General features: G+C 45.8%; 1 protein-coding gene across 1 annotated transcript in view; it reads left to right on the forward strand.

The window, feature by feature from the left end:
• Positions 1-13,849, forward strand: part of LOC110503919 (neural-cadherin) — a 62,563-nt gene that overhangs the window by 27,249 nt on the left and 21,465 nt on the right. The window contains exons 10-14 of the mRNA XM_036972103.1: positions 4,566-4,815; positions 5,757-5,884; positions 6,038-6,224; positions 6,952-7,095; positions 13,411-13,694. Coding sequence (XP_036827998.1) covers positions 4,566-4,815; positions 5,757-5,884; positions 6,038-6,224; positions 6,952-7,095; positions 13,411-13,694 — 993 coding nt within the window. The remainder of the gene's footprint in view (positions 1-4,565; positions 4,816-5,756; positions 5,885-6,037; positions 6,225-6,951; positions 7,096-13,410; positions 13,695-13,849) is intronic.

Here is a 13,849-nt window from a genome sequence, read left to right on the forward strand (position 1 = left end):
TTTGGGTCCTTCTCTTTTTGAAGTGGAGTGATGGAGCAGGAGGAGAGTGCCACGTTGTTTACATACCCTGGGCTTATTCATTGGTGGGTACAGCCTGTCAAAGATAGATCTGACACAATTCTCTGATGCGCTAAACACACATACATACCAGAAATCACCCACTGCAATACACAAGGAATATGCAGCAGGTGAAAGGTGAACGACTGAACACAAACACAACTCTTTCTCTACACCAAAACATGTTCAAGGCCTGCCATTTAGCTTGACAGCAGTGTAGCTAATGCTACGCTAGGCCAGGCTAAGCTAGGCTACATCTCTGATCCCCCCCCCCCCACCCCAGACACCATTGATGTGTTTGACATGTTTCTCATTAGAGCTATGTCTGTGCCGCCTCAGCTTTAGGCTTGGTGCATTGTGCCATTGAGAGGACTTGCTAGGCACCCCTGAACTGATATGCGAGAAATGGAGCTTCTTGTCAGTTGTTGACTTATTGAATTCAGATGGTCTTGAGCGCTTTCTTATGAACATGAAAATGTGGAAGATGATTCTAGTAAATGTTGGATGCATGTTGACATCTTATGGTCAAGCTTATGAGCCCTTTATAATGTTGTTCATGGATGCATTATGGCCTAGTTGGTACCATTCATGACAACTTTATTGATGGCCACATTGACCCCATAAAGGTCAACTGTTACTGTCTCCTCTGTGACTTGTGCAGTGACTGTGCATGTGCCAAAGGCCAGTCCCAACGGGGCTCTGCAGGTGGTCTCGTATGTTTTCGCTAATAGAAGAACGCACATCACTTTCCCTAGAGATCACAGAGCCCTGTATGAAAGGGTCGTGCTCTTCTACTCTCAGCCCTTTCCTTCATTGATTTCTCTCTGCTTCTTTCTTTTATCTTTCCTCTCATCTCTCCTCTCACCCCCCCCCCCCCCCCCCCCCCCTCTCCCCCTCCATAAGTTGGTGTAATGGTCCACTATAGTCTCTGTAGTGTGGTGGGCTCAATAGGTTTACTAATGGTGGTTAACGGCAGCCTCTGATTGGCTAGACAGATAATATTGCCTTTTATAAAAGCTTTCAAGATAACAGCTGCCAGGAGTTACCATGGTAGTCACTGGCCTTTTAATGGAGAAAACTTTCAACACTTCCAACCGTTAGTGGAGAATCGTTATTAGCCAGATAACTTGTTCACTTTCTCTCTTTTTTTCTTCTGCTCTCTCTCTTTTCATTTACAAACTCTCTTTATCTACACTCTCTCTCTCTCTTTCCCTCCCTATCTCCCTCTCACACTGTACAATGTCTCTCTGTACTAATATAACTTGAACAACAAAGCACTTCACAACAATTACACAGAGTTTTTTTCCCCTCTCTCTCTCTATTGCTCTCTAGTTCCACTCTAAGTACAGTATTTACTCCCTGGTGTGGAGCAACCGACTGTTAAAATCTGTTCTGTGCTTTGGGAGCCTTCACAGTAATTCATCCTTAGAACTCTAAATACAAATTAGGCTTGTTAAACAGTATAATGCATTCATTAGCATCCCTGAGCTGCCTTGTTGTGTTACCAAGTGCCTCTGTTCATCTACCCAACTATCTCTCTCTCTCCCTCTCGCCTCCCTCCTCCATCCATCTATCTATCTATCTATCTATCTATCTATCTATCTATCTATCTATCTATCTATCTATCTATCTATCTATCTATCTATCTATCTATCTATCTCTCCGTCTCCCTAATTAAACATTTAAATATCGAGCCTCTCATTTTTGAATTATCTCAAGGAACAATAATTAGCGAATTTCCAAACGCGTTAATTGCAACCTTGAGGAAGTAATTAAGGGGCCTTGTTCTTTAGCACGCCGGCGATATAATGGGGTATCATTCCCATCATGCTCCTGTTCCAGGGCTCGCCCATGTAAACTGGGGAGGGGAGGCCCGGTGCGTGAGGGGTCTTTAATAAGGTGGAATACAAGAGGTTGGACAAGTTTTGTATTTTCTCAGCAGATAATCAAAATCAATTATTGAAGCTAAACTCATGCTGGCATGAATATTTCAACACAACAAGGCTTTTGAAGCATAAAAGTGAAATATTTTTTTGCGAGAAGCTGAGGTAGGTGGGAAGTTGGGGGTCCACAGGGGCACCTCTGGGGTCTCGCTAACGCACTAGCTCGCTACCGGAGAGAGAGAGAGAGAGAGAGCCCTCTTCCACTGAGTCGGAAAGGAAAGTCTGAGAGCTTTTCGCTGTTGCGTTATCTTCAGGTGTTCTCCCTGACTCTCTCATTCTATCTCTTTATCTCTAACCAAGTATAGTGAGTCATGGACATACAATACAACAATGCTACTTTCAATGTTCTCCCTTCTAATGCTTTTCCTCTTATGTTATTGCAGTTTCATAATGAGTACGAATGGGTTTTGGTGTTGCTCAACAGATAGAAATAGGATTTTGTTTTTGTTGTGCTGTTAGTTTTCAACCTGACATCCAGGATAGTTTTTTCAGACAGTGACTCACTCAGACAGTGGCTCAGTCTTGCATGTCCAGATAATCACGCAAAAATGTAAAATCTATCCGGTGCCATTTTGATTTTCACATTTTCCATTGTTGTTTGGAGTCCAAGAACAGTTCCTGGTTACACTCCAGTCAGTTAATGAGAAGATTGAATGCCTTTGTTTGCCAAACTTGGACTCAAAGGCTACCATTCCACTACAGCACTCTCTGCTGTAATCTTTCATTCTTATGCATCCCAAATGGACGATTTGCAAATGTAGACAGCCATGTCCATATACTGGACGTTTTAAGAATCTCAGAATCTCCAGTAGTGTAGATATGGTGAATTTGAAGAGTTTGTGTGTGTGTGTGTGTGTGTGTGTGTGTGTGTGTGTGTGTGTGTGTGTGTGTGTGTGTGTGTGTGTGTGTGTGTGTGTGTGTGTGTGTGTGTGTGTGTGTGTGTGTGTGTGTGCGTGCGTGCGTGTGTGTGTGTGGGACCTCTGCTGGATCTAAGCAGAATGAGTGGTGAAGTGAGGTTCATTCGGCCATGGTTAATGTAATCCTTCCCTGTCAAGGTTGTGACTCTGTGGCTGTGTGGCAGGGAAAGGACAACATGGGCCTTAAAAGCTCTAGTGTACTGTACACACACGCACACTCACACACACACCGCACTCAAGTGCACACACACAGATACATATACACACACACACACACAGCGCAGCACACACACAGATACATACACACACATATACACACACACACACACAGCATCATTGTGGCAGGACAAGTGGCAAAGAGAACATGGGTCTTAAAAGCTCCACCTGCTTCCTGCTTTTATAGGTCAGACCCTTTTGCTGTAGGGCACTGCACGTGAGCACACACACACCAACACACACATTCACCTGCTCACACAAACATTCACAGTCAGGCACACACACACATTCACAGTCAGGCACACACAGTAGATTCCCGAATAACACCCCTCTTAAAACTTTCTCATGGTTCGCTAGTATCTTTGCCCATAGATGGTTTACACCATTATTTTGACATGTTTGGACAAGAGCTACAACTATGAATTCTTGAACACACTTAAACATACTATGCTTGAAATGGTGTGCTTACTTCATAGTGTCATCTATTTAATAAATGCTCTCATTTATGGAGTTCGTTTGGCGGAACCCTTGAAGTAACAAATGATTTGGTGCCAGACAGCGTGCAGCTGTGACCCATAATGGAGTCCTCAGAACAATGAGAATCCTGCCTGTTGTCCCTGTGAGTGTAGGATGACGTCCTTCCAACCGCACCATATGTTTCATACAGAAAAGGAAAGAAAACATTATCACACCTGACCTCCATACTGGTATAAACAGGAAGGGGGGGGGGGGGGGGGGGGGCATCAATTAGTGTGACACAATGTCTGTGAAATCCCATTGATGGGCTCCCTCTGTACCCAGGTATGCGCGGCAGCGATATACTTCCCCGTATCATTTCCTGTCACTTTGGTTTTCTCTGCCACGGTTCCTGGAAAAGAGAGAGTGGGAGCGTTGTGAAAACCCTGCAGCCTTCATTTAGAAACGGATAGTCTGGAGCTGATTTTCCAGTGGAAAGTGTCTCCATAAAATTGCAATATCAGTTCAATAGGAACTTTGATGGATTAGACTTGGAGTGTCTCCAATGTATTCCTGAAGTGGAGTCAGCAGTAGGGAGATGTTTGTGCTGATTTTAAATGGGTCCGCTCACTAATAATGCTAATTATCTTTAGGGAGCTTTGGCCAAAGCCAACTCCTTTTGTTAGTCATTGGCTCTTTTTCAGTAATTCACCTCCAAGATAAAAAAAAATAAATCTATGGGACATTACAGCATGCCCAAGCAGGTGCCTCCTAGTTTTCTGTGTTGTACTTCAGGAACACACACTAGTACTCAAATGAACCTGCACAGACAAAAGAACACACTCACTCTGTTCAGACATTCATATGAACACACACACACTCATTCACTCTGTTCAGACATGCATATACACTTGAATATATATCCACCTCCCTATCCTTTCTCTAATGATGTCATATCCTGCTTCCTCTCCTCCAGACTATCAAGGCCACCTCGCCGCTGGGTGACTCTAGAGTGACCTATAACCTTGAAGAGGGTCAGGTGCCGGAGACCAACATGCCTGTCCGTTTCTACATCAAACCCAACAGGTCTGATGGCTCTGCCACCATACTGGTGGCTGAACCTCTGGACTATGAGACCACACGCTTCTTCACACTAAGGGTCAGAGTGCAGAACGTAGCTGCTGTTCCACTGGCCTCTTTTACTACCGTCTACGTCAATGTTACAGGTAGGAGGCATTTTAACCGTGTGTATAGTGTACACTCTTAGATTTTAACAGTGTGTATAGTGTACACTCTTAGATTTTAACAGTGTGTATAGTGAACACTCTTAGATTTTAACAGTGTGTATACTAGTGTGAACGCTGGATACATTTACCCTTTAGACATGCAACTTATAGAAACTACTGTGGTCCTCTGTAGCTCAGTTGATAGAGCATGGTGCTTGTACTGCCAGGGTCGTGGGTTCAATTCCTGGGGCCTGTAAAATGTATGCACTCATGACTGTAAGTTGCCTTGGATAAACGTGTCTGCTAAATGGGTTATATTATATGTACAATACCATTGCCACACCATTTCATCTTGGGTCATGACCTTGCTGGAAGTGAGAGAGAGAAGACAGCAAGCAGGCTTGAGCAGTAGGGAACAGTGAAGGGCTTTCCAACACAACATAAATACTTGAAGCACCAGCTCAGTTAATGAAGGTGGGAGGCTGAGAGGAGGAAGAGAGGAGATTGAAACGTAATGACAGGGAAGATGTAGTCCCTCGAAGCCTGTTGGAGGAAGGTGTAATCAGCTAGCGACAGAGAACACTAGCGGCTAAAATGACTGATTATTTAGCGATGACTCATACCACATGCGCCAGTGAAGGAGGCGGGAACACAAATATCTAGTTCTAATAGCATAAAGAAAAGAGGGTATCTGACTTTGTCAATAATTGTATTTTTGGGGCGTTTAGGGAAATCACAAATGTTCCTAATCTCATGGATATCTAGAGAGTAGTCTTAAAACCTGGAGAGACAGTGACCTAAGAGTTGGGTTTGTCTACTTAGCATTAGCATTGTTGAGGGCAAAACAATAGGTGTGGTAGGACCTCTGTTAGCATGCTCGTAATAGAAGGCCTGTATCACCTCCCTAACCCTGACCTCTGGCCTGTCTCTCCCCTCTCCAGATGTAAACGACAACGTTCCCTTCTTCCTGTCCTCCACCTACGAGGCTACCGTTCCAGAGGGGGCAGAGATCGGAACATCGGTGGTGCAGGTTTCTGCTACGGACCTCGATTCAGGCCTCCATGGAATGGTGAGGACCCCTGCAGACTCTATTGCGAATGACTACATTTCCCACAATCACTTGATTGTCTTATCATTTCAAATGAGAATAATTCAACAGATACACAATATTGTGTATCATTTTGTCATGATATTGCATTAACGTTTCGATCTTTGTCTACAGATAAACTATGTGATCTTGAAGGATGACAGTGGAGACTCTCAGTACTTCAGTATTAACTCCTACACTGGGGTCATACACACCCGGGCCTCGTTTGACCGTGAGCAGAAAGGTTCCTACCTCATAGAGGTCCAGTCTCAGGACAGCTCCGAGTCAGCCAGGCCTGGACAGCAGGGCCAGCCCAACACCGGTGGGTATCTCACATAGCTACACTCCTATGCATACACACATGTTTGCAGTTCATACACGGGCACACCTGTCCAGACAGGGAATCTCTGAGTATCATACTCTCTCATAATAGGTAGCTCTGTCCACTTACCCACCCTGTCCTCCATCAACCCCCCATTACCTAACCAGTCAATAACACATCAGTCGTTTTCTAACCAGGCAGTAACAGGAACACACACAGAAACACAAACACACACACACACACACACACCAGCTGGCTCAATCCCTGTTATTAGAGCATGAACTTCATTCATTAAGACGTCGTTAGCGATGCGCTAATGGAACGAGCTAATGGCTAATCGGGGTTTTGGGTCAATAATGACTCGCACACAGAGGTACAGCAAAAGAATAGTGATGCTACAATCATCCCACCAACACGCTGTTTGTTCAAGCCATCAAGGTCCCGCTAGAGTTCATATGGAAATGACTAGCTAATGCACATTATTCTCCCTTTTGCCCCTGTTGGTATTACACTGCTGTGTTCTGTGAGGTTAGATGGTTAATGCTTCTGTTTTCTCTTGCCAGGTGGAATACTTAGAGTAATGTACTCTCTTTTTAATGTCTTTGGTCCACATAGACCAAGCCAATGTAATTTGATGTCAGAGTACTATACATTAGTGTTGCTCTCTAGGTCCATGCTTCAGTTTGGATTGGTTGTTAGTAAAGATCCCTCTCATTGGTTCACACAGACACGGCCTACGTACGGATCCTTGTGACAGACGTCAACGACAACGCTCCGGCTTTCGCCCAATCGGTGTACGAGGTTAGTGTGGAGGAAGACAAGGAGGTGGGCTTCGTCCTCATCACCGTGACGGCCAATGATGAAGATGAAGGTGAGGCACATTGGGCTTGATCTCAGGTTGGGGAGGGTTCAATCAGTCAACCTGGGTTTAGACTTTTTTGTTGTTGAAAAAAACAGCGCTCACAATGATAAGTTAATAAGTAAAGTTATTGGTGCTAGTTTCCTGGGATGTAGTTATAACATTATTTGGACAGCACCGTTTATAATTCTAATGTTTACTCCCATGGAAGATTATCTTTCAACTTTACAAAGGCCTTGGCAGATACAAGTCTGAAGACACCCGAACATAACAGTTGAGAATTGAATGTAAGCACAATGTCAGTCCTCTGGGTCCAGTAGTCATAATGTCTTTGTTGAAGTGCCCGATACCCATAGAGGACTTGGGCTCTAGTGGTACAGTGTGTGTTGATCTTGGTGTCGCTTTTCCTACTTGTCTGTTCAACTCTGTCTCTCGACTGTAATGGAATCACACACTCTCGCCATGTCACTTCCCTCTCTGCTTATGAATTCCTGTCAATATCAAGTTGAATGTTCTGTTGATGCTTTGACAGGCTCCACAGAGATTAAGAAAAGTATAGGAGGTATATTTATGTAAAGAATACTCTCTGTCTTTCTCTCTCCGTCTCTGACTCCCACTCTGTCACTCTCTCTCTATTCCTCTCATTTTCTGTCAGAGCGTGTTAGCAAATCTCTGTGGTGAATGTGGGAGGTATGGATGCGGCCCCCCGAGGTAGTCATTTGATGTTTGTCTCTTTGTTTTTGTTTGTCCCTCGTCTCTCCTCCTCTGAAAATTAATAAATAAGAAAAACAGTGTGCCGTCTTAATGACAACGGTAAAATCCTTTGTGGGAGTAGATGTCGATTGTTGTTTTGGTGGAAATGTCACCTTCCATGCTGCTAACGCAGGTGTTGAAATTACATCTGATTTAATGGGCTGCTACATTACATTTAAAGAGTTAGTAAATGACTAAGACGAGAAGTGGGGCCACCATCTTGAATTTAGGGTTTGTTTTTGTTTTCCCTTTCCAATGTTCAGTTGAATTAGCAACTGTCTTGGCTCTGCTTTTTATCCCTCTTCAGACACCCCTAGCCTGATCCCTTGGTGGATTTGTAAAAGTATACAGCCCAAGGCCTCCCGGGTGGCGCAGTGGTTAAGGGCGCTGTACTGCAGCGCCAGCTGTGCCATCAGAGTCCCTGGGTTCGCGCCCAGGCTCTGTCGTAACCGGCCGCGACCGGGAGGTCCGTGGGGCGACGCACAATTGGCCTAGCGTCGTCCGGGTTAGATTGGTCGGTAGGAATCTCCTTGTCTCATCGCGCACCAGCGACTCCTGTGGCGGGCCGGGCGCAGTGCGCGTTATCCAAGGTTGCCAGGTGCACGGTGTAGCCTCCGACACATTGGTGCAGCTGGCTTCCGGGTTGGATGCGTGCTGTGTTAAGAAGCAGTACGGCTGGTTGGGTTATGTATCGGAGGAGGCATGACATTCAGCCTTCGTCTCTCCCGAGCCCGTACGGGAGTTGTAGCAATGAGACAAGATAGTAGCTACTACAACAATTGGATACCACGAAATTGGGGAGAAAAAGGGGTAAAATTAAAAAATTGTATACACTGTAGACACTGAAGCAGAATTAAGAAGTGCTAAGATAGCAAACTTACCGCAAACAACAACTATAATTCCCTCCCAAATGCTCCGGCTTATCCCGCCACCGCTCTGTAGACTTTACCCATATTCGCCATCTCAACAATGTGTCCCTCTGGTAATTAGGGAAAACGTCTCTCTCAACGGAGAGACAGGAGTGAGTGGAATAAACTGCCGTGGTGGCCATTTTGTCTCCCACTGGCCTCCCACGCAGGTGTCCAAGCAGGGAGATGATCTGTATTAGCGGGGAGATTAGCTGTAAAACATGACACGATCCCTGGCTAAGCGCTAGCCTTGCTGAGCAGGCAGGTCTTGAGGGGAGGTTTGAGCTCAGCCACTCCTGGCTATGCTTGTGGTGGTGGAAGTAGGGTTGATGTCTGCCTGTGTAGTCTCTCATCTCGTGGTGTTTCATCTCAGATCCTCTCGTCTCATTTCTCATATTTCAGATCGGCTCATTTTGTGTCTCTCCTCTCCTTCCCTCTCTTGCAGCTTTCCTGGCTCATCTCTGGTCTTTCCACTGCTTTCTCTCTCTCTCTCTCTCTCTCTCTCTCTCTCTCTCTCTCTCTCTCTACCTCTACCTCATTATTCTGTCTTTCCCTTTCCTCCCCTCTGTTTTCTTTTCTTGTGCTATTGTCCCATTTTCTGGGGTCGAGTAAGTCAGTTCAGTGTCCCATGTTGGTGCTGGAGGTGACAGTGTTCCAATAGATCAGTGGTGGACTGTCACACTCCACAGCCCTGTGATACATACACACACAGCTTAGTGAAACAGTTCAGGTGAAATCACCTCAGTGTTCATTGACCAGTGAAGCTTGCCTTGCCCTGATGTCTATCCGCCCTCTCATCACATCATCACACACTCACACAACAACACACACACACACACCCACTGTTGTTGGTCCAGGTGTGCATGTGTGTGTGCTTCCGTAATAGGATTAGTCGATCTGATCTCCAGTTTATATATGGTCCCCTGCTCTTAGAGCCTCTCACCACCTGTCAACATCCACAAACCATTGAGCATTATAATGATTACACACACACACACACACACTGACATACACACAAAATATCCATACAACAATACACCTTTATCGTGCTAGTGGTGTGACAAGACAATTCACATCTCATAACTCTCCCATTACAATCTTCAGCTGAGGTACTTCCATTGGTTTCTCTGCTACCTCTCTTTACCAGCCACCACTGTTCCACCATACGGTGGATGCTACTCCTCAACAGAGATATTCAAGTAGACAAACACAAGGACAGATCTGTTTCAAATGAGAATATCCTTACTTTTGAGTCTGATGCCCATAAACACTCTCCTAATTCCAATCCCCGTGTGTATTTCATTTCAAAGCACATCAAGGGCACTTTTCCATGAAATCCCAATATTTTCCCATTACACTCCCAGTGGAAGTTGGGGAATTGAAATAATTAGGGAACAGATCTGTGGGGAATAGATTAGTTTCAGCGTCTTTTGTTGCAGACAGACATCCTTTTAGGATCGGGTTTCTATCCCAAGTGGAAAATGTGCCGAATGAAGAACTTTTGGCAGTAAACAGATATAGGTTGTCGAGCTTAATGGTAAGCAGATTGGGTTAGGGGATGGGGTCCAATGCATGGAGTGGTTGGAGTGGGAGGTGGGGATATGCTAGTGACCTTAATCAGAATTTTGGGGCCTTCAGTGGAGCTCCTGCTTTGCTAAGGATGAAACCACTTAGCCCTTGAGCCCCTCTCCACCCCCCTGGTGTGCACAGTTGCCCCCCTCACCAGTCTTACTTAAGGGAGGGGGGGTTAACCATAGGGATGCGGCCGGAGGCAAAAGTACAGGAACTACTTCCCGCCACCCAACACACACTCACACACTTACTCACTCACCCAACACACACTCACACACTTACTCACTCACCCAACACACACTCACACACTTACTCACTCACCCAACACACACTCACACACTTACTTACTCACCCAACACACACTCACACACTTACTCACTCACCCAACACACACTCGCACACTTACTCACTCAACCAACACACAATCACACACTTACTCACTCAACCAACACACACACACACTTAGTCACTCACCCAACACACACTCACACACTTACTCACTCACCCAACACACACTCACACACTTACTCACTCACCCAACACACACTCACACACTTACTCAACTCACCCAACACACACTCACACACTTACTCACTCACCCAACACACACTCACACACTTACTCACTCACACAACACACACTCGCACCCTTACTCACTCACCCAACACACACTCGCTTACTTACTCACTCACCCAACACACAATCACACACTTACTCACTCACCCAACACACACTCGCACACTTACTCACTCACCCAACACACACTCGCTCACTTACTCACTCACCCAACACACACTCGCTCACTTACTCACTCACCCAACACACAATCACACACTTACTCACTCACCCAACACACACTCGCACACTTACTCACTCACCCAACACACACTCGCTCACTTACTCACTCAACCAACACACACTCGCACACTTACTCACTCACCCAACACACACTCGCTCACTTACTCACTCACTCACCCAACACACACTCACACACTTACTCACTCACCCAACACACACTCGCACACTTACTCACTCACCCAACACACACTCGCTCACTTACTCACTCAACCAACACACACTCGCACATTTACTCACTCAACCAACACACAATCACACACTTACTCACTCAACCAACACACAATCACACACTTACTCACTCACCCAACACACACTCGCACACTTACTCACTCACCCAACACACACTCGCACACTTACTCACTCACCCAACACACACTCGCTCACTTACTCACTCACTCACTCACCCAACACACACTCACACACTTACTCACTCAACCAACACACAATCACACACTTACTCACTCACCCAACACACACTCGCTCACTTACTCACTCAACCAACACACACTCGCACACTTACTCACTCACCCAACACACACTCACACACTTAATCACTCACTCACTCACTCACTCAACACACACACACCCTCTTGGCGAGTCTCACGGCAGATCGTGCTCAGAAGCTTTGACGGGCAGCGCACTTAAGCCACCTCCACACACACTCCCAATCGGAGCATGACATGTCGTAATGAAGGCCCAACATGTCTCACACAGATGGTGTTTGTCTCCTAAAATCTCCTCCGTGCTGGTAAACAGGGCCCGAGCCAGACGCAGGCAGACAGGGAGTGTGGGTATGTGTGTGTCTGTGAGAGAGAGAAAGAGAAAAAGAAAGAGTGAGAGAGAGAGAAACAGTGTGTGTTTGTGTTTATGCGCATATGTCTGAGCGTGGGGGTGGGAAGCTGGTGCAGGAACTAGTACAATATGAAATGGAGATTGTTTATGGAATGGAATGTGTCATGTTTAGTGTAAGTCATCCAGCCCTGTGCACATCTGCGTTCTTGATAGTCCTTTTCATACATCTCTACTCATCAGACTCCTAACTACTGTAGAACCCTAACCATGTCCTTATTCAGCTCTTGCATAGCTTTATAAGGACTAGTATGAAGGTCCCACTGTGGAGCTCCGAGATTGAGCACCCAGCACTCTAACATGACAGACACCAGCAGGAGCAGCAGACTCCTTTGATCCCATCTCATTATTCCCATTTCCCAGACCGGGAACGCCATCCTGACCTAGCCCTCTCCTCTCCGCTTCTGATGGGGTATCTGATTAGGGTTGACAGCGGTAGAGTAGATGAAGTTAGAGCGGAGGAATGGGAGAGGGAAGAGGAGAGGAGATAAGATAATTGGTGAGGATAAGAGAGATAAATTAGATAAAAGAAGAGAGGAAATTAGAAAGATGTGTGCATGCATGCATGAGAGTATTCACAAATATGTACAGTACCAGTCAAAGGTTTGTACACACCTACTCATTCAAGGATTTTTCTTTATTTTTACTATGCATTCCAGGTGACTACCTCATGAAGCTGGTTGGGAGAATGCCAAGAGTGTGCAAAGCTGTCATCACGGCAAAAGGGTGGCTACTTTGAAGAATCTCAAATATATTTGTTTAACACTTTTTTGGTTACTACATGATTCCTTATATGTTATTTAATAGTTTTGATGTCTTTACTATTATTCTACAATGTAGAAAATAGTAAACATAAAGAAAAACACTGGAATCAGTAGGTGTGTACACACTTTTGACTGGTACTCTATGTTCATTTGTTGTGTGCACGTGTGTATTTTTAACTGAACACACTGAGGACATGAAGGGCCAGGGAGGGAGGAGGACGGGTGGTGCCTGAGACAAAGTTGAGGTGGGGGTGGGTGAGACCAGCCCTCACTGCCTTCTGTATTCTGTCTAATGAGGCCCACTGTGAGAGAATCTGATGTTTTCCTCCAAAATATTTGATAGTCGGATGGCACTGTGTGACTCAGAGAGGGTATTGTGGGGGTTGTTCTTTACGGTGGAGGGCTGTTGGAAGTGTGAGGTAGTTTTTGAGTTTTTGTGCAGCACGTGTTTGGACGTGTGCAGATTGTCAGCCTGTAGGCTTGTGTGTGAGAGTGAGCATACACATACCACAGCATACTGCCTGTAACTATGTCCTCCTTTCTCCTCCTCTATCATGGACTACTAGTTCTACCTTATCTAACCAATAAAAGCAACCTTGAAACAGCCATATCTCCTTGTCCAGGTGCCAACGCCAAACTCCGCTACCAGATCACCTCTGGCAACACCATGGGCACCTTTGACGTGGAGCCAGAGGTGGGGACCATCTTTGTGGCCCAGCATTTAGACTACGAGATGGAGCAGCGCTACGAGCTGAGACTGGTGGCCTCCGACGGGAAATGGGAGAACGAGAGCCTAGTGGTGGTCCAGGTGGTGAACCGCAACGACGAGGCGCCCGTCTTCGGCCAGACAGAGTACCATGCCGCTGTCACAGAGGAGCTGACCGAGCTGCCCGTCTTCGTGCTGGAGGTCAGATGTCATACATACTATAGGCCAGGTTTCCCCAACTGGCGGCTCATGGGCCGAATTTGGACCGCAGGTGGTTTTATTTGGTTCCCCAAGTTTTCTGGGCAAATTTGTTTTTAAATATTTTATTTTCAACACCAGGAAATCAGCTGCAAATT

This window comes from Oncorhynchus mykiss, chromosome 3 (assembly GCF_013265735.2).
Source record: "Oncorhynchus mykiss isolate Arlee chromosome 3, USDA_OmykA_1.1, whole genome shotgun sequence".
NCBI classification, from domain to species: Eukaryota; Metazoa; Chordata; class Actinopteri; order Salmoniformes; family Salmonidae; genus Oncorhynchus; species Oncorhynchus mykiss.